The 21,335-nt window shown below is 35.5% G+C and overlaps 1 protein-coding gene across 2 annotated transcripts in view; it reads left to right on the top strand.

Moving 5' to 3' along the window:
* The window catches only part of SEMA3E (semaphorin 3E), a 254,468-nt gene that overhangs the window by 151,129 nt on the left and 82,004 nt on the right, over positions 1 to 21,335 (top strand). For both annotated transcript variants that reach the window (XM_001491062.7, XM_070264478.1), the window contains exons 3-4: positions 13,090 to 13,149; positions 15,783 to 15,902. In XM_001491062.7, coding sequence (XP_001491112.4) covers positions 13,090 to 13,149; positions 15,783 to 15,902 — 180 coding nt within the window. The remainder of the gene's footprint in view (positions 1 to 13,089; positions 13,150 to 15,782; positions 15,903 to 21,335) is intronic.

Below are 21,335 nucleotides of genomic sequence, written 5' to 3'. Positions count from 1 at the left end.
GGCAAATTCCTTAACCTCTTTATGCCTCTGTTTCCTCAGTTGTACAATGGAAACTATTAGTCCTTTCTGAGAATAACAATAAGTTAATGCAAGTAAGGAACCAAGAACTATGCTTGACACACATGTATAAGCTCTATATAAACTCTTATTATTCTCTTTGGCTTGTATGTAACATGTTCCATCAGATGAATATAGCACAATTTATTTATCCGTTACCTGTCAAAGGACATTTGGGTGGTATCCGGTATTTTGCTTCATCTGTGTTTCTATGATCATTCTAGTAATCATCTCCCAATACACATGTGCAGGGCATATAGTCTGGAGTAGAATTGCGGTTTATAGGTTAATTGCTGTTAATGTTCACCTGTACAAGGTAATGCCAAATAGTTTTCCAAAGTGGAAAGTGGCTATGCCAAGTCCCACTCCCTCCAATGATATTTGAGTTCCTGGTGATACACATACCCTCTAAACCTTCTTCCATTGGTCTGTTTGATCCACAGATTCCTCAACAGTCTTCCCTTCATTCATTTGTTTATCCATGCCCAGTACCTCACTATTTTAGCAACTGCAATTTCACTTTTATTTATTTTTAATTTTACTTATTTGTTTGTAATTTTAATAACCCAATTATTATTTCAGAAGCAGGACATGTACGTTGTAAAAAGTTGGAAAACACAGACAAAACATAAAATAATACCAGATGGTGATAAATGCTATGAAGTAAAATAAAGCAGATAGGGAGATGAGAGTAAATGGGTTGCTGTGTTAAACAGGATGGTCAGGAAAAGATTTTCTGGGATGTGATATTTGAGAAGACTCCTAAATAAAATGCCTCCTATATTTCAAGGCTCAATAACTAGTTGCAGCTAGTGGCTCCCATATTGGAATGTGGAGAGCTAGAGAAGTAACATCAGAGTGTGTGGCTGAGATAGATTTGAAGGACCAGACCAATGAAAGAGCAGAGGATAGGACATCATTTGGCCAGGGTGATGGCTCATGAATCATCTTTGTGAAGAGAAAGGCAACAATGTAGGTGAAAAAAAAATTTCAGTTAATGAGGAGGGCACGGCAGAGGATGATGGTAGATGACTACAAGAAGGAGGGATAGCAAGTGGTATGGTTGTGGTCAGATGAGCTTTCAAAGTAGCTGGGGTTTTATTTTTGCTATTTTGTTTTAAGTTTTTATTGGGTAGACAAGTTTGGAGAGAGGCAACATTGATCAGGAAGAGACAAGAAGGATTAATTTAAACATTTTCCTCACATATGAGTTCAAAGTAAAAAAGCCACCATTATTAGAGATGGCCAGTAGAGAAACAGTAGTCTCAAGGGACAAGCTGGATTTTATTAGAGCAAGAAGGTAAAAGGACACTGGAAAAATAGGTGGAAGTTACAGGGAATTTTGTTAATGCCAGACCAGGTGTGCCAGATGATTTGAGAACTTCCAAAGGATGGAGTCAGATTGAGTGCTGTACAGAGTTGTATGGGGATATGAATCCAAGTAGTGATTTTTGACTAGGAGGCTGGGGTAGTCATTGCTTCCCATGGAGCCTACAGTCAACAGGGTTATGTCATGATTGATTAGACCTGATGATATCTTCAGGGAAGATGAATAACTTTAATTTTTAGCTTCATCAGAAAATAGAAGCCATTAAACAGGTTGATCCTCACTCTCCCACCACCAAGTCTATTGCTTCTGTGGGACTTTTTCTACCTCTCTCCTTGGGTAGAGGAGCTGCTCCTTCTTTTATGAAATGCCACTCCTTCTGGACATGCTCCGCATCCTAGCCTGTTGACTTTTCTTAAGGGTTGATTATCTTCTATCTTTTCTATGTTATCATTCCCTCTACAAATCAGCAACAAATATGGTTTGGTATAGAGGTTCTCAACTTTTGTGTGTGTCACGGATCCATTTGTCAGGCTGGTGAAGAGTTTATGGTCCTTACATGCATTAAGTGAATATGTAGGATTACAAAGTAAAATATTGAAAAAAGTTATCAAAATGTAAATATATTGGACTACAACTATCAAAATATAAAAATAACAATTTGTAATATGAAAACATGTAACTCCTTTATTAACATTAAATAATAAGACCTAGTAACACATCTCATAAGCACCATAATTTCAAACTAATTATGAGTGTTAATGCTATTTTGAGATACGTGCAACAACTCTAAAGTAATATTAAAACGTCTGTTATGTTTCCTACTTTTATATGATAGAAGTGCTAAATTTCAGTTGGAGATTGGTGCAAATAATGATGTGATTTTTTTCAACTGAAGTTGACGAATTCCCTGAATTCTTTTTTAAAGCCCCAGTTAACAACTCCTCCATAATTTCCATCTTATAAAACATTCTAAAACTTCTGACTAAAAATTATTATAAATTTTTAAGTTTAGCAAAGATGTAGGCCCTCATGATCTACTCTTGTCTCCCTTTTTAGTCTCATCTCCACTTGTTCACACCAACACATTGCTAACAGATCGCTTCTATGTGCACCTTTTTCCCAGCTTTATTGAGATAGAATGACATATAACATTGTGTCAGTTTAAGGTGTACAATATGTTGATTTGGTATATTTATATATTGCAAAATGATTACCACTATAGTGTTAGCTAACACCTCCATCATGTTATATAATTACCATTTCTTTCGTGTAGTGAGAACATTCAAGATCTACTCTCTTAGCAACTTTCTAGTATATAATACAATATTATTAACTATAATCACCATGCTGTACATTAGGTTCCCAGAACTTATTTGTCTTTTAACTGAAAGTCTGTACCCTTTGATCAACACCTCTCCATTTCCCCCATCCCCTTGCTTCTAGCAACTATTATTCCTTAAAAATTTTTTTTTCTATTGAGGTAACACTTGTTTATAACATTATATAAATTTCAGGTATCCATCATTATATTTTGATTTCTGTGTATACTACATTATGTTCACTTCCCAAAGACTAATTACCATCCATCACAGGTACACATGTAGCAACCAGTATTCTATTCTCTGTTTCTGAGTTCAGCTTTTTTAGATTCTACATGTAAGTGATACTGTACAGTATTTGTCTTTCTCTATATGACTTATTTTACTTAGCATAATGCCCTCAAGCTCCATTCATGTAGTTGCAAATGGAGGGAATTCCTTCTATCTCATGGCTGAATAATATTCCATTGTACATATACACCACATCTTCTCTACCCATTGGTCTGTTGGCAGACACTTAGGTTATTTCCATATCTTGGCTATTGTAAATAATGCTGAAGTAAACAGGGAAATGCAGATCTTTTCAAGATTTTGTTTTCATTTCCTTTGGATATATATCCAGAAGTGGGCTTGCTGGATCATATGATAGTTCTAGTTTTAAATTTTTGAGGAACCTCCATACTGTTTTCCATAGTGGCTACACCAATTTACATTCTCACCAACAGTGCATAAGCGTTCCCTTTCCAACACTTGTTATTTCTTGTCTTTTTGATAAGGGCCATTTTAACAGATGTGAGATGATACCTCATTGTGGTTTTGATTTTCATTTCTCTGATTATTAGTGATGTCAAACACCTCTATTTTCTTCTTAATATCTCCTTATCCTTATACACTCTTCTTGCCTGGAATAGCCTTCAAGCATAGCCACTGTTTTTTCTTTTAAGCTATTTTCTTCCTCCTCTAAACTAGATTTTGAGAAGGTTCTCCCAGGCCTTCCTTTTTCCTTGGTCTGGTTTTGATTTTCATGTTGTATTAAAATTGGCTGTTTACTTCTCAGTCTACTTTATAAGATGGCTCCTTAAGAATAGGTACTGTGTTATGTTCATCTTTGAAGATGTAGGTACTCAAAGAATCCAGACACTGAAAGAATAAAAATTTGCCTGTTGCTAATCCTGATAGCATCTAATAAATCTGCTTTCCTCAGTGTCTGCCCTCTTGCAAATCCCATTATACTTAATTGTCAGAACTATTTTCAAACTAATTATTCTCTAATTTCTTTTAGGCTAATTTTGTCTGCCTTCTACCCTCTTCCTCGCCAACCACCTACCCACTTCCCCACTGGCACACAGAGTGAGGATGTTGTTTTACAGTGTGGAAATAGTTCTTACTTTAACTGCACATTAATGGTGCCTGATGATCTGGTAAATAATATCTATGCTTTGGCCCTACCCCTGGAATGAACTGAGGAATAATTAGTGGTACTTTTTAAAACTTTCCCTGGTGATTGTAATGTGCATCCAACATTGAAAATACCGGAGAATTATGTGTCCCTTAAGCCCTAGGAAATACTGGTCCTATATGTAATGTTAAGTAAATAATTGTTTTATATGTAATAATGAGAACTTACATAGTTATATAAGACTGATTTTTCTCATGCAATTTTGAAATAGATAAGAACTTACCATTTAACAGACTCACTGTATTATATTAGCCTTTTTTAGTTACTGAATTTGCATTATAAATTATTTAATTCATTGCATTTCCTAGACCATGTAATAACACTCTTTTCACAGTGAAATTCTGCTCTGTTATATCTTTGTCACATTTGTAAAAGACCCTTGACCTTCACTCAAAAATAGGAAAGTCAATCCTAGTGGTAAATCATACTCTTCACTGTAAAAATTCTAACTTTATAATTCTGTTTGTCTTATCTAATATGAGAACCTCCCATCTGCCAAAAGAGGGAAGCTTCTGCACGTTACTCTCTTCTAAAGTTTCTAAAATCCACAGATAATGGGAGAATTCTTAGATTAGAACTCTGATTTCATCAGGAATTTTCTAAGAAATTTTTTAAAAAGCCATTAAGTGCCTAGAACAGTGCCTGGAACATAGTAAGTACCCTCTAAATATTTGCTGTCATGATTATTATCTAAACTAGACATAGAATCAGCACATGATTCCAATATACTGCCATTTCTAAGTGAGGTGTAAGAATACTACATGCTTTTAGGGGCTATTCAACTAAGTTCTAGAAACATATATAGTGATATGACATACGCAGAAATGAATAAAATGGCTCCTACCCTAAAATATTTATAACGTAATGGAGAAGACACATGTACAGACATTTGTCATAGCGCAATTTGAATGGAACTATAATAAAGGTCCAAATAAAATGCTCAGAAAGTATATAAAAGCTGAGGCCTGGGGTTTCCTGGAGGAGATATAAATTAAATTGGGCTTTGAATGATAGTTGGACTTTTTATTCGCACAGTTTGGTAGTGGGAACAGAGTGAGTAGTGGGAAGAAGGACGGAAATCTTAAAGCAGTTTGAAATAATGACTAATATCCTTGGCTGAAGTAAATAGGTGAGATGGGTGCATATGGGTGAGAACAGGGTACAGAGTGAAAGTTAAGGATTAAAATGTGGTTGAGAATAGATGCTGAAGAATGCTGACTATTATGCTGTTGAAACTTAATCTCCTAGGCAATGCAGGAACCAGTGGGAGATTCCGAGTATGTGCATAACACAATTAGAATTGTAGTTTAGTGTGATTGTTTTAGCAGCAGCATGTTGAGTAGATGGAAGGAAGAGATTAGAGTCATGAAGCCAGTAAGTAGCAGTCACAATTTAAAACCATGTCCACCTGTCTTAGAAGCCTATACTCGTTGCACTATGTCACATCATTGAGAGCCAGGTTACTACTTTGGTGTGAATTTCATGTCGCCCACATTGGTCTTCAGTGTAACACTAGTTCTGCCTTTAGTTATAAGGTATTTCTTTCCTCTTGGTTCTTATTACCTTTTCATGACTATATTTTACCATAACAATGATGAACAAATTAGTGAGACAGTTGTTGGTGAGAGTAGTGGAGAAAAACCACTGACTAATATGAGAAGGAAGTGTATCCCTCTTGTTTACTTACAGTAAGGGCTGAGAGCCCCAGGAGGCTCTAGTATTCAACCACAGATAGGAGATTAGCTTGTCTGTGTTCTGTCTTATAGCCCCTTGCAATCCGTGCACATTTAAGAATTACTCAGATTTCCTGAAAAACAAATCAAAATTATTCTCTGGAAGATAGCAATACTAGTTTGAGGTATAAAATTTTCTTTTCTTTTTTCATTCCATGATGAAATCAAAAGTGATTGTTTGTTTACTAAATCTACATTTTAAGGGACTTCATAGAATATTCCATATTCAGTAATAAACTTTCAGTTTAACAAAATTTCACTCACAGTTTTCCTCTAAGTTTCTAAATTTTAGTGCTTTTTTCTGAAATTATTCTCAACACTATTATTTTTACCTAAAATTATACTCTTAATTTGGATATCTGTAGATATAGCGCTGTTAGACACCTTTGTAAAAATATTTATACTTTTCTCATTTATTCAACTTTATTGCATCAAAGGTGAAAAAAATCTTGTATTTTAAATTCAATTTTTTGTTGAGTGAAAGGCATTAAAATGTAATTTGCATATAAATAGCAGATGGTATTTCACATTAGTGATAGCAATTGAGTAAATTTCATCCACTAAAAAAGGTATGCATCAGGCCAATAATGTTTTTGTAGTTATAATATTGTTCTAATTCAAATACTTTGGAGTATAAACATTTCAAATACAAATCTTGTCTATAATCCAAAAGATTATAATTCTGCCATAAAAACTACTTGAGTAATGACAGTCATTATAATTAAGTATAAAAGCATAAACACTGAGAAGGATAATGTGTGTCAGGTTAAAGACCACCACCTATAAACCATTAGGACTCTTTTAATGTGTCATCGTCAAAATATATTTTCTTGATTTTAATGATATTTATAGGACGTATAATTAAAATTACATTAATGGACGCTGATACTATACATAGATGTAAAATATAGAAAGAAAAACTAAAATATAAACATTCACTATTATTCAATTATTCATTAGCATAATAGAATTGGGAAGAGAATATTAAATGAGTTTATAATAGTGTCTTAGTCAATTAAATGTATTCCATGAAGAGAGATGAAGAGAGACATATTAACTGGATCGTTTTATTTAATTTTTTTAAAATAAGAAGGGAAATGCTCTTCTTTTAGACAGTTAAATGATTTCTTCTTTGTTTATCTGTTTTTGCTCTCCTAAATGTCTGAGTGTCATAACATCTTGTAACAATAAGTTGTTAAATCCTTAATCCTGGTATAATTATGAGACTCAATAGGGAGTCCAGAAGAAATTACTTTGTAACTAAATTTTTATTTTATTTTATGTTTCATTTATCCTTTGAGATATGCAGGAATAGTAAATGGCCTGTTAATGTATATTGAAACAATGAAACTATATTGTAGGAGTATTGTGATGAAATGATGTGTATTTAACCTTTTGCTTTTTGTACCATTTTTGGTGCAGGGAATTTGCAAATATCATTATATCCTGTTGTTACTGCCTTTAAAAATATTTTGTGCGAACAAATAGTTTAATTTTACGGTGTTTTTTGGACACTAAATTCTGGAGCAGAACCAAAAGACTTCCTGACTGCCAAAACAAGTGAAGAAAATCATTTCCCTTACTATCTTGGCAGAACATTTGTACATGATAGCTTTAAAATAACTTTCCATTTCCAGTGAGGTCTTTCTCTGTCATCTTTTCTCACCTTTGTGAACATTTGAATGCAGTCCTGAGACTGTTAAATTTTGTTGAAAAACCAAACCAAAACAACAACAGCAAAAACAAAACGAGTAAATTTATAACTCCGTTGTTCCTTTGGAGAGTTCCCATGTGTTGGATTTTATAGTAGTGAGTGTTCATAATTTAATCTCTACCTCTCTTCCTTCCATCTACCCAAAATGATCTGGTTAAGATCCCTTTCTCTGCCCTCAGCAATCCTACTAGTCTTTCAAAGTCCAGATTATTGCTAACATCTTACAGGATTTCCTCCCTGATTAAATTGGAAATTGTTACTTGTCTCATTCATCTGACACTGATTACAACATTTTTGTGTCAATGAAGTCTTATCTCTCAAACTTTACTGGAAGCTCCTTAAGTGAATTGATTTTTCAAAGCATGTGATGGAAGTGTATTGATTGATACAAGTCAGTCAATGGACGTTGAGTAAACAGTGACTGCATTTAAGGCATTGTACCAGGTAGGTATTGGTAGGGATACAGAGATAAGCCACTGCCTTGCCCTCTGTAACTTATAGTCTAATGAAAGAACTGAAGTTAAATACACAAATCATTATCGTCTTAGGTAGAGAAGGTAAGAAAAACAATACAGAGGATCAAAGGAGGGAGAAATGCTATGTCTTGAAAAAGTTAGCAGGAGAGAGTTTTTTGTGAAACACTGTGAGATGTACCTAAAATAATGATTTTGTTACTCCTAGAGTAATTGCATTATTAGGTTTGCTACTAGAAACACTTATTCTGACAATACTAGAATCTTCGCCATTACGTAATATGTTATCTTTTCTTTGTGTCAAGAACTGTGAAGGGTCTGAGATTTCACCTCATTTTCAAGACAATAAGTTAGCCTGTCACCATTTCATAGATGTTGGCAGAAGATATGAAACTCATGGGTTAGAGATAAAGGACTCTATTACTCACAGCAGGCATGCAGTATGAGCTTCATGTTTCCATCAGTTGCCTTTTCCCCCTCAAGTCCCCCAGGGAGTGAGGCTTAGCAGCCCAGATAGACACTGCATACACAATGAATATATGTTATACCTGATTAATCTCAAACTTAGAAAACTCCCAATTTTCTAAGGGGTCTGCTAGCAAACCTGTCCAACCTCTGCCTAGAGGGAGACATTATCTTTATTATCCTGGTCAGGAAACAAATCTTCCATTTGGCTGGAGGGAGATTCTATCTCTATCTTCCAAGACTGTTTGAAAAGACAGTATAGAAGAAAAGCTGTCAATAGATGTGTAGAAATGCTATGGAGAATTTCCCCTCAAATAGCATGTTCAAATAGTCCTGGAAATAATCATTATGAAGTAGTGATTTAGGGGAATGTAGGATAATATATGGAGATTGTTTTACTGACCAGGATCTATTTGAACATTGAAAAGCTGAACTTGGTATATTTTTCCAAAGAATTGGTTGAGTTATCTAATACTTCCAAATTGCGGAAATACAGTTTAAAGAAGTCATCATTTTACATAATGAAGAAAAATAAATAAGAAAGGATGCTGATATTCTGAGAAGAAGTGTCTTGCATCTCATAAGTTGTATGTTAAGAATATAAAACATTATTCTGAATTACTGATGAGGTGTTCGCTAGTCATGAAAATCTTTCCAATGATAGATGATCCTAAAATGAATTTGTATTTTGTTTTATGTTTATATATATATTTATACACACACATTATAGAAGAGCCTTTTTAACAATTTATGCACCCATAGTAAAATTATACTTCCAAAACCAAATTGAATCTCAAGTTAGAATGGATTTTAGAAGTCATCTGAGAAAATCTATCCCTCAGTACAAGAATTTTTTCCGAAATAATGAATCAGTAAAGTTTATAAATTCTACAGTTTCACTTCCAGGATCCTTATTCTTAATCCTCACAAGTGAGTATTGTTAATAACTCTCCTCAGGCTGAGGCAAGGCTGCAACCGAACCTAATAGTGAAGTATTTGTGTGATGTCTTTCCTGAATCATGCATGATCCACTGATAGATTCATTGCTACAATCAAGAATATTGATTCCAGGATTTTGTGTGTGCTTTTGGTTTGTTAGGTGGTTTTCTTTTATATCCCTACTTTTTTCCTCTTTTTTGTGCCACAACATAACAGAAAAGCTCATATGTTTTCATTTAGAAGTTTATATACTACACTGTGAAACAAGAACATCTGATGCTGAATATATTGTTAGTAAGAAACTTTTGGGGGCCCATTACACTAATAAGAACACCAAAATAATATTTTATACCTATAATTCAAACCATCAGCGCTTATTCCTGTGATAATAAATTTAATCATATAGGGATCATCATAGTAAAATGCTATTGTCACCACTTTTATAAATTTCCACTATTGTTCATATATCAGGGAGTGGGTTTGGCTACATAATGTGTGAGTTAACTGATAAGCCTCTTCCACTTCTAGCATGTAAGTGTCAAACCTGATATTTTATGGAGCACAGCTTAAAAAAAAAAGCTTAAATCTTGACCATATTCAGGATTCAACTTGTGTATCAGATTTCAAAAACTAAACTGCTTATTGTGGCCAGTCAGGTAGAAGAAAAGTCTGAAGCAAATCAGAGAGTGCCTGTCCCATTGAAAGAAGGCTTCAGACTTTCAACTGCAGAGGAATGTTGTCACATAGGAATGTACGCATGTTGCTTATCTTCACATTTTTCTAAAGAAACTAAAAATCTGGGTTCTTATGCAAAATTGCTCATTTTTGAATGTTGGCCACTAATTTAAAAATAATTAAGCAGTATACTCAAATAAAAATGCATCCAATCAGCAACAGCTAATATGTGGTTCCGTAACCAGAATGTCTTTCCAGGCTAACAGAGCACAGAATGAGATGGTGGTGGATGTAGGGAAAGGAGATATCAGGGAAAGATAATAGGGACCTTAAGGGAAAAAATAAATTGCATAGGTAGGAAAAGCAATAGAGTCTAATGACAGTAAACATTGACACTGGGTAGTAGGAAGCCATACCTGAGCCTTTCTCAATCTAGGCCCTGAAGACTCTTAAGGAGAAAAAGGCTATTTTTAAAAATAATATCTTGAGAATCCCAAGCTACTCTATTGGGAAGTTTCTACTTTTTACCAAAATGTTAACTTGAGAATGGAAGATGATTGCTTACTAAAAGAAGGGAACCAAAAAAAAATATTTATAGCCTGATTCAAAGAAGCCATAGAGATAAGAGAGGAAGATAGAACATCTTAGGAGTTCTATATACCAGTTCATGCAGATCTAAGGTGCAGGATTTTGGAGGCAAAGACGAAAAAACTATAGGGTGTTCTGGTGACAGCCAGCCTCCCTCAAAATGGAATCCATCATCACCTGACCACCAGAGCCATGAAGATGATACGTTAGCATGAGAAGGTGCTCCATGGAATTTTGAGAGAGACACAAGAAAGGAGGCTGATTGAGCTTCGTCAGTCTGGTGGGGAAGGGAGATTGATCCAGCAGATGTGGGGATAAACTATTATCTAGGAGGCTTAAGGTCTTGAGGCACAGGAAACATCTGAGAACTTACCAGTTGCTACAGTTACTCTATGGTTCCTACCCGTAGATCTACTGCATTGTGAAGTTGGACAGAGAATGCCACATAATTTTAAAGAAGCTCCCAGATAATACCGCATCTTTGATAAAGTTGTGGTACAGATTAATTTAAAGGCTGAATCTAAAGTGCTCATTAAAAAATTAGAAAGCTGATAATGCCAAGTGTCAGTGAGGATTGCTGGTGGAATATAAACATGTCACTATTCTGGAGAGCAATCTGCCACTACACTAACAGATTAAGTGTATGCTTATGCTAAGACCCAGTAACTCCGCTCTTGGTTGTGCCTACCAATGATGTTCTCATACAGATCCCAGAGCCACATGTACAGAGATGTACCAGTGTTTGATGTGGTGGAGATTTGGAGGCAATCTGAATGTCCATCACTGGGAGGGTAGATAGGAAAATGAGGGGCATTATATCCTGAATATTACAAAGCAGTTAAAAACAGCAGAGTGTATGTGTACATAGGACTGTGCAGGGATCTTAAAAACCCAGTTCTGGGCCGGTTTTTAAGCACTCCGCTTCAGTGGCCCAGGTTTCGCCAGTTCGAATCCTGGGTATGAACATGGTACCACTCATCAGGCCATGCTGAGACGGCGTCCCACATGCCACAACTAGAAGGACCTACAACTAAAATGTACAACTATGTACTGGGGGATTTGGGGAGAAAAAGCAGAAAAGAAAAAAAAAAGATTGGCAACAGTTGTTAGCTCAGGTGCCAATCTTTAAAAAAAAAAAAAACCCACTTCTTAGTGAAAAAGATGAGAAAGACTTTACATAAATTGAAAAATACTATTTGCATAAATTTAAAACTGTGCACAAAAAGCAATAATACACACTTTGTAAAAGAGTATATCCAAACAAACAAAAAGGTGCCTGGCAACAGTTTACAATGATTGCCCCCTGGAGGGCTGCAAGTAGAACATGGAGAGAGAAATGGAAGGAAATAAATAATTGAAATGAGAGGGACCTCTCCAGACCAGTGATAATAATGAGCCATGAATTGAGTAGTATGACAAACTCAAACCTCTGCACATGAGTTTATAAAGCAGAAGAAAGAAAAACTAAAAGTTCTTACCACACTGTCTGGTACATAGTATAATTAATTGTATAGCTGCAAAAAGAGGAACAGAAGCAGTCTGAGAAAAGAAAAGGAAATGATTGAGAAAACAATTTCTTTCATTAAAAATAATACAGCTCGTGGTCAGAAATTTGTGGAATCAGATAACAAGTACTTACTGATTTCTGCTGGTGGCCCCAACAAAATGCTAGGTAATACTGGAGATGACAAAGAAGAATTTGAGATATTCTCTCTCTTCAAGGAGGAAACCAACAAACTTGAAATATAATGAAAATGTTCTGAAATCCAGTGGGAAACTGGTAGAGTTAAACAATGTTTTGAAAAGTAATCCAAGTCAACATGTAGTGTACATTATTAGGCGATACATTGTAAATTTGCACTTAAAGAGTCATTCAGTGCTCTGATCCTTTCATGCAGAGAACATTACATGCATGGTCTGTGGAGTCCGCCACACACCAAGTTCTGTGTTAGGTGGTAAAAATGCAAAACAAGCTCAAAGGGGCACTTGAATTTGTAGGAGCAGATAGTCAGATTCAGGAGAACTGGAGGCCAGAGCTTACGGCAGGTTAAGTATACAGCAGGGCTGCTTGAAGTGTGTGTGGCCTCTGAAGGACTGAGACTTGAGGTAAGCCTTCAAAAAGATTTTAAAAAGTAGTACGGTTTAGCCTGAAGTGTAAGCTCAAAGATAAGTGCCTAAATTGTGCAAATAATGATGTAAAGAAGATAAAGTGTTGCTTTATCTTCTCAGAAAATAGAACAAAATGAAAACATTGAGTTGCAGAAAAAATGAAATGGTTTTTCAGTGTGGTTTACTTTTATAGTTAGTTGTGTAATAGTATATTATCTTTTATTTCAGATACACTGGCCTAGTACAGCACTAAAAGTAGAAGAATGCATAATGAAAGGAAAAGACACGGTAAGTATTTTTCATCGTACATTAATGAAATCACAGAGGACCAAATCCCTAACCTTTTATTTGCTCTTAAAAAACATATACACATATACATATACAATATGTACATATACATTACATATGTGTAATTATTTAAAAATTAGTTTCAGTGTAGAGTTAAAGTGTCATCCATATCTTGGTTTTTACTTTGCTTTGTTACATTTTAATCAACTCAGATTTATAAATACTTTATACTAATGCTTGTTTCCTATGTATTTGGGAGAAAAATAATTGCAGGTAAGTTTTTAATTTGAGGAAATGCTAAGCACATTCTTTGTGAGATTTTGTTTCACTTTGATTAGTAAATTGTAAACAAATGAAGGACAAAAGGAGAAAAAAGGAAAAGTTTGAAAGAAGATGGCAAAGGCAATAAACATGCCTGACCTATTCCACAAGGCTTTTAGGCTCTTTCCTACTTACACCATCACTCCTCCATTTCTCCACAGCTTGCCTGCAGTGTGTGAGTGAGAAATGGGTGTGCAGCCGCAGCAGCCCTGACAGAGATCCTAACACACAAAACCCTGAATGAAAGGGGGACTTTCACGTGCTCGGCAGAGCTGGCCCATGACACCATACGCGTCTTTGGAGGAAGGCATGCACATCTCCTTTTGAAAGTTAACTTATGCTTTTTTTCAGTAAGAAAACAAAATATTATGTAAGAGAGTAACATACAACTCCTGATTCTCTGTAGCAAGTGGGTCACAGCCAAGGAGTGAGTCAAGACATTCTTGCTGCCTTGGTCCACAGCCTGATGATAACTAATTGAACACACTCTTAGGCTATGTCAGTCTAAGCCAAAATGTGATCTAATTGGCTCAGTCAAGATGTGACAGTGTCAAGAGATGAAAAGCAGGTGTTATAGCAATATGAGAATAGAATATTTTCCCTATACCCGAATGATTAGACTTTTCCAACTATATGAGTTACCCACAGAATAAAATGCTACACAAGTGGGAAACTGAAGAAATAAATTTGTCTGTGTTTCCTGGATAATAAGTGTAGTGAATTCCTCATTCTTACCAAGGGAATACTATAATCTGAAGCACTTAGTGTGAGATGGTTCTGCTGGCTTTTTTATCCTAATACTGTTATATGAGGGACTTTAAAGTCACAATCTGTCTTTATAAAATATTACATTTACTGATTATTGCATGTATTGATATCGAAGTAATATTTAGCATTAAAAAGTTTAGCATTTTCTCATATTTATTTTAAAACTTAAAAAAATTTAAATTAATTTTCTCTCATAGTTTATTTTAAGTAAACTAGCGACACTTAATTTGCCAACAAGGTATTTGCTAGAATTAATTTAGCCAGGTTCATTTAAAGCAATTTTAAACTCTTTTTTTCATTCAGCATACTGATCATAAAACTCACCTAGTGATTGATGCATTAAAATTTGTTAAGCATGTAATATGTATTAAGTACTGTGTTTGATTAACTGGGGAATACAAAGATGTATAAAGATTGTGTCCTCAAAAAGCTTATAATTGAATCTCTGTAGGCAAACTTGAGCTCCTGGGCCAAATGCGGCCTGCCAATCTACTTTTGTAAATAAAGTTGTAATAGACCACAGCCACACACATTCATTCTTGTATTATCTATTGCTGCTTTCATGCTATAGCTGCAGAGGTAAGTAGTTGCAACAGAGACCAGATGACCCATCAAACTAAATATATTTACTCTCTGGTCCGTTATAGAAAAAGTTTGTTGAGCCCTGGACTGTAATCTTACAATAATAGGTATAAAATGTTATTTTTATTGGTCAGCTTTCTGTCTATTTACTTGAAAATTCTCTGTGAAGTTGCTTTATGTGAATGTAATGAGTTTGAAGATATAAGACATTTTCTCAAACATCAAAATTCTGTGATGCCCTAAAGTCTGCACATTTCCTTATAGGTAATGAAGCTTTTTCTAATTATTGGTGTCCTGACTTTATGCTGATTCATGTTTGTATGTGCTTTCTTAAAATTTTTATTTTATTTTTTGAGGAAGATTAGCCCTGAGCTAACATCTGCTGCCAATCGTCCTCTTTTTGCTGAGGAAGACTGGCCCTGAGCTAACATCCGTGCCCACCTTCCTCTACTTTGTATGTAGGATGCCTGCCACAGCATGGTGTGCCAAGTGGTGTGAAGATCCGCACCCTCAATCAGAACCAGCGAAGCCCGAAGCCCGGGAGGCTGAAGTGGAATGTGTGAACTTAATTGCCACTGATGGGCCCCTTTTGTCCTTTAAAAAATAAAAGCATTGGGTAGCTTAGTTACTCAGTGGAACATATTACGATGCAAATCTTTACACTCAAATACATTTCCAAACAGTGCTTCTTTTATTCCTCAGTTGTGTAGTAGAACACGTGAAAATGATACACTCCCATTAGTAAGTGTAATTCATACATCACTGCTAACTAAAATGTGCATCCGGCACCCCAGTCTCTTCTTCCACTGGTCCTTGTCCTCTTTTCATCTGCCCCTTTTGCCTCCTACAGCCAAGGGATACTTAAACATGAGATTTCTAGGGTTAGGAAAAATGGAAATCAAAAAAGGGCCAGACATTTTTATTACACTAACCAATTTCTTCCTTTTTTTTTCCTGACTTAGAGTGAATGTGCAAATTATGTTCGGGTTTTGCATCACTATAACAGGACACACCTTCTGACCTGTGGTACTGGAGCTTTTGACCCACTTTGTGCCTTCATCAGAGTTGGCTACCATTTGGAGGTAAGATGATTTCATTCATCGCTACCAATAAAAGTAATGCTTAAAAGAACTTTGTTTTAAAATAAAGGGTGTGGAATTTCCTCCGACAAAAGAGAAAAGCATTTGTGATTTACTGACTCAGTTTGCTTGAGTCAAAGAAATGGTCTCTTTGGGCCTTTACAAGCCTAATCAGCTGTGAAATCTGTGAACCAATTAATTCTTTATGTATTCATTCACACAACAATTTCATTTACTTAATTTGTCCACTTAAAAATATTTGTTAATATCAAACTGTGTCTCTATTGTGTTCTTATATAAATTTTTATTAATGTAACCACCAAACTAGAATGAATATACATATGTATATACACACACAGAGATATATATATATATAAGTAAATTTATATAAATAAAATTACTACATTTAATATTTTACAAAGGACATGCAAACACTTGTTGATTCTGTAATGCCTCCTTTTCTCAGGCAGTGACGTTGGGGAGGTGGAGTTGGGCATGGGAGGAGATTGCAAAATGGCTGAAACTAAATATTAGTGAGTGAGAGCTAAATGTCTCTTCCCCCAAGCCCTCACCACTAGGCAATATGGTGTAATGAAAGTAAATCTCAACTGAATTCTGCCACACGCATATAATGTTTAAAATGAGCAGGCTTGTAGATCAGTCACATAACCTGTTTCAGCAAACTGAGTAAACTCTCAGCTCATTTGTTTTAGGCACATTTTCAAGTACCTTGCATCTGTTTCAATGTGAAATATTTTAAACAAGATTCTGATGTCAGGATCTGTTACCTTTCATTTAGGTCAGAAGGCAGAATCCTACGTTAAGATGGGGCACAGATAAACCAGAGCTCTAGATATTCTGTAGTTAAGCAGCTAGACTCTCTTGATTCTTATACCCCATTTATGAAAGGGCAGCAGTGACTATAAAGTATTTTCAGCCGCCACACATATAAAGAACAAAATTCATTTCACTAGTGAAAAGTTATTTCTGTTATTCCTTATACTAGTTAACACTCTGGTGTTCATATAATTAGCAATATTTGAAGTGCTTACCCTAGCTGCCTCTTGAGAGTATCCCTGATTGAGATACTTCAGCTATTAAGTATCCTTATAGGCAGAATTTTTGATTAGCATATTTTAAATATTAACTAACCACCTCTAGTTGTAGAATAAATTTAAGTAGCATACACAAACACATCACAGTGTATTTACTGAATTATTTTAAAGAAACAATGCAGGTGATGTAATGGGAGAATTTTAAACAGAGATGCAGGCAAATCAGTCCAGTGCAAAGTTGCAGTATTTACGCATATACAAATATATGAAGCATGCATATGTATATACGTATATACATACGTATATGTATACAAACACACATGTATACCTATATACAAAATCAGAATATATAATCTTGTGGTGCTGATCTATTGGCAACAAATCCTCTCAGTTTTTATTTATCTGAAAATGCCTTTATTTTTGAACAATATATTCCCCGGATACAGAATTCCGGATTAACTTGTTTTTCTTCTTTCAGAATCTCAAAAATGCTTTATTGTCTTCTAATCATATTCTGATGGAAATTAAGATTTTATTCATTTTGATATTATCATGTTTGTAATTGCTTTATTTTTCGAGATTTTTCTCTTTATCTTTGGTTTGCAGTAGTTTTTCTATACTGTGCCTATCTGAGTGTGGTGGTGGAGGGGAAGAGATTGGTATTTCTATTTCTTGGAATATTAAGATTCTTCAATACAGACGTTTATGTTTTGCACCTAATTTGGCAAATTTTTGGCCATTGCTATTTCAAATAATATTTGTGCCTCACTCCTCTCTTTCAGGGATTCATGAATAGATAGATAGATAGATAGAAAGATAGATATTTGATAGACATTTGGGCATTGTCCCACAGATCACTGAGATTGTGTTCATTTTCCTTCAATCTTTTCTTCCTCTGTTTTTCAAATTGAATAAATCCTATTGATTTATTTTCGAGTTCATTAACCCTTTCATGTGACATCCCTATGTGCTGTTAAGTCCACCCCACTAGTGATCCATTCAGATATTGTACTTTTCAGTTCTAGAACTTTCATTTTGTATATTTTCCATTTCTATACTGAGCATTCCCCCATATTTTTACTCATTGTGGCTATATTTTCCTTTAAGCCCTTGAACATATTTTTAACAGCTGTTTTAAAATCCCTGTGTGCTAATTTTAACATCTAGGTCAACTTAAACTAAGTTTGCATTGATTGCTTTTTCTCTTGATTATGGATCACATTTTCTTATTTGTTTGCATGTCTAGTAATTTTTATTGCATACTGGACATTATAGATTATATGTTTTCATTCTGGATTCTGGATTGTATTATCTTTTGAAGAGAGTTGATTTTTATTCCAGCAGGTGGTGTACTTGGCTGAACTCAAACTCAAAACTCTCTTGGAGTGGGCAGCAGCCACAAATCTCTTTCAACTTTCCAGCCTCTGCTTTTCATTTTCTCCTTGCCCATGCAGTTCAGGTGTCAGCTAAGTATTTGGGGGAGAATATATACAGGTTTTAGGGTACCCCCCTCAGTTTCTGGATATATCTTCTCACTTTTCCGCTGATCTGATACTTTAAATCTTGGTTCTATGACTTGCCAAGCTAGTAAGTCTCTAGCTTTCCGCTTGAGTTCTAGCCATTTCTCACCACTTAGATTAGGGGATTTCCTTGAGTCAAAAATTCTCCAGTCTTTGCTCTTAACTGATCTCCCGTGCCTTCAAATAATTGTTTTTATATTTTTTTTACTTAGTTTATCATCATTATCTGTGGAAGAGTTAGTCCAATGCAAGCTGCATCCTCGTTAGCAGAAGTGGACCTCCATGTAATTCACCCTCATATATATAATATTGAATATTTTTATCATGTAATTATCAAATATGATTAAAAATATATTTTGAAAAAAGTCTTGTATGTGTCATAAGAGGAACTTGTGGCCATATGATAAGAACAGTAAGAGGTTTATTTCCAAAACTCCATTTTGTGTCATGATAAGATTTTATATGAGGGAGTGAGAAATACAAATTATTATAGACAAGGAAAATACTTTGATTAAATACCTCAGAGGCAGGCACGTATCGGATAAGTTTGTAGACATTAGTCTAGTTGGTTGGAGAACAGCAGGAGATAAAGCTGGGGCAAACTGGTGGAAGATTTTAATCCTAGACAGTGGCATTCTGTAGTTATCTGAATACAGCATGGAGACCATGAAGGAATTTGAATAGAGTAGCTGATTGACATGACACTAGTAATATTCAGGATTGACTCAAGCAGAGAGAGATGAAAGGCAGAGAGAAATTAAAAGAAGCTATTCTAAGTGTCTTTATGAGAGATTTTGAGGATATTTAACAGTGTTGTCACAACAGCAAAGGAAAGGAAGTGTGGAACTGATGTGAGAAGCTGCTCAGCAGGAGACTTTACGTAACTTAACATTTTATTGGATGTTGCTGATGAAAGGGAATTAAAAAACAATTCCAATTTTATTTCTCGATGATTGGGAAGAAAAACAAAGTGTTTAACAGAAGGAGGGGCTTCTGAAAAATGTTCAGAATTTCTAAGTTTTAGCTTTTTCATTTCCATGTACAGTTATTTGAAAAATTGATCCTGGAGCTAGGAGAGGGTGTTATCAGAATACGGTGAATTATTGAACCCTGGGAAGTTAGTCCCTGAAGGAGTCTCTCCTCCCTCTCTCTCCCTCATTCTCTCTCTATTTGTCTGATTTTTTTCTCTCACACTGCTTTTCTCCCTCTCACTTTATCAAAGTAGCCCTGAAATCCATTATTGGGGTGACAGCGGAATATCTAGGGAATATAGGTGTAAACAGACTGACCGGACAGAGTAGTATAAGACAAATCAGGTTAGATCAGATTCAGAATAACACTTGTAAAAGGAAAGAAATGTTTTTAAATGATGGGCAACTTCATCAATGCTACAGAGAGGGCAGTTTTGGTAAAGGGATGAGTAATTGGAATGTAGGAGGTTAGGAAGTGACTGAATAGTGACCAAATAAGGCAGTAATATTACCTATTTAATCCAGAAATATAATTGTTAAGGAAAAGAAATACGAGGAAGGATATAAAAAGTGTAGGAGTGTTGAAAGAAAGTTTTTCTTGGGATAGTATATAGAGAAAACTGAAATTATTTATGAAATAAGAAGATATGACCACTTACCTTCTTGGAGTTAAGGAAGGCTGGGTGGGGAGCAAGTTTGCCATGGAGGGGGCCTGTGGGATAGTCAATGGAGAGATCTCAACAGTTGGACATAAAGGGCTGTTTTCAGGAGACAGATCTCAGCTAGGAATGCAGATTTGAGAATTAACAGTATATATATGTGTGAAAGCTGAGATCTCTAGGTATGATATCATTGCTTAGGAAGAAACTTTGAGTGAAAAGGAAAAATAACTGAATATAGAGCCCCAAAATACCAATATTTGCAAGTCTGGCAGAGGAAGGAAAACCGGCAAAGAAGATTAATAAGGAGTGACTAGGGAGGTTAGTAGGAAAATAGGAGAGTGAGACAGCACAGAAATGAGGGAATGATTACTCATGTTAGAAATCTCAGAGAGTCAAAGTGTCACTGGACAGAGAAAGTACTCGCATTTGTTCATCCACACCTGCTTGAATGTGGGGGCTCACGGAGGTGACTGAACAGCCCGTTTTGCTGTAGTTGTTGTCATGAACTTTCGGTTTTGTATTCCTAGTTGATCCATCTGTTTTTCTGGGAGAATTTACGGAGAATAGAGTATATGCCTCTGCTGCCATCCTCTCAGAAGTCTTAGAGTACCTTTTAAGTAGTAAAATGCTATCCCAATATAAAACACTACAAGTTTATATCTACCTATAATTTTACTCACCTTTCAAAGAAAACGGAAATGATGTGTTGAACGTAGAGGTTCAGACAAAAAAAACCCAGCGGTTCAGGTATAAAACATATACTTCTAGAGAAGTGGCAAAGGCCTTGAACTCCTGCAAAATTAAAATCGCTTTCAATACTTAACAACGTAAGTCTCTCTTGAAATATAATGACTTTAGCACAATGATAGTAGCATGTTACTATTTGTGTTAGTTTTCTGTGTTGCAAAACAAATTACCAAATGTTTGGTGGCTTAAAACAACACACGTTTATCATCTCACAGTTTTTGTGGGGCTGGAGTCCTGGCCCTGCTTGGTTAGCTAGCTCCATGCTCCAGGTTTCTCAAGGCTGGAGTCAAGGTGTTGCCTGGGCTGTGATCTTTCTGGAGCTCAGGGTTGTATTCCAAGTTCTTGTGGTTGTTGACAGAATTCAGTCCTTGCTGCTGTAGGACTCAAGTCCCCATTTTCTTGATGGCTGTCACACAGGCTGCTCTCAGCTCCTAGAGGCCACCTGCAGCTCCTTGCCGTGTGGCCCCGTCACAACATGGCA

This window comes from Equus caballus, chromosome 4 (genome assembly GCF_041296265.1).
Source record: "Equus caballus isolate H_3958 breed thoroughbred chromosome 4, TB-T2T, whole genome shotgun sequence".
NCBI classification, from domain to species: domain Eukaryota; kingdom Metazoa; phylum Chordata; class Mammalia; order Perissodactyla; family Equidae; genus Equus; species Equus caballus.
The sequence above is the reverse complement of the archived record's forward strand: the minus strand, read 5'-3'. Positions and strand labels throughout refer to the sequence as shown.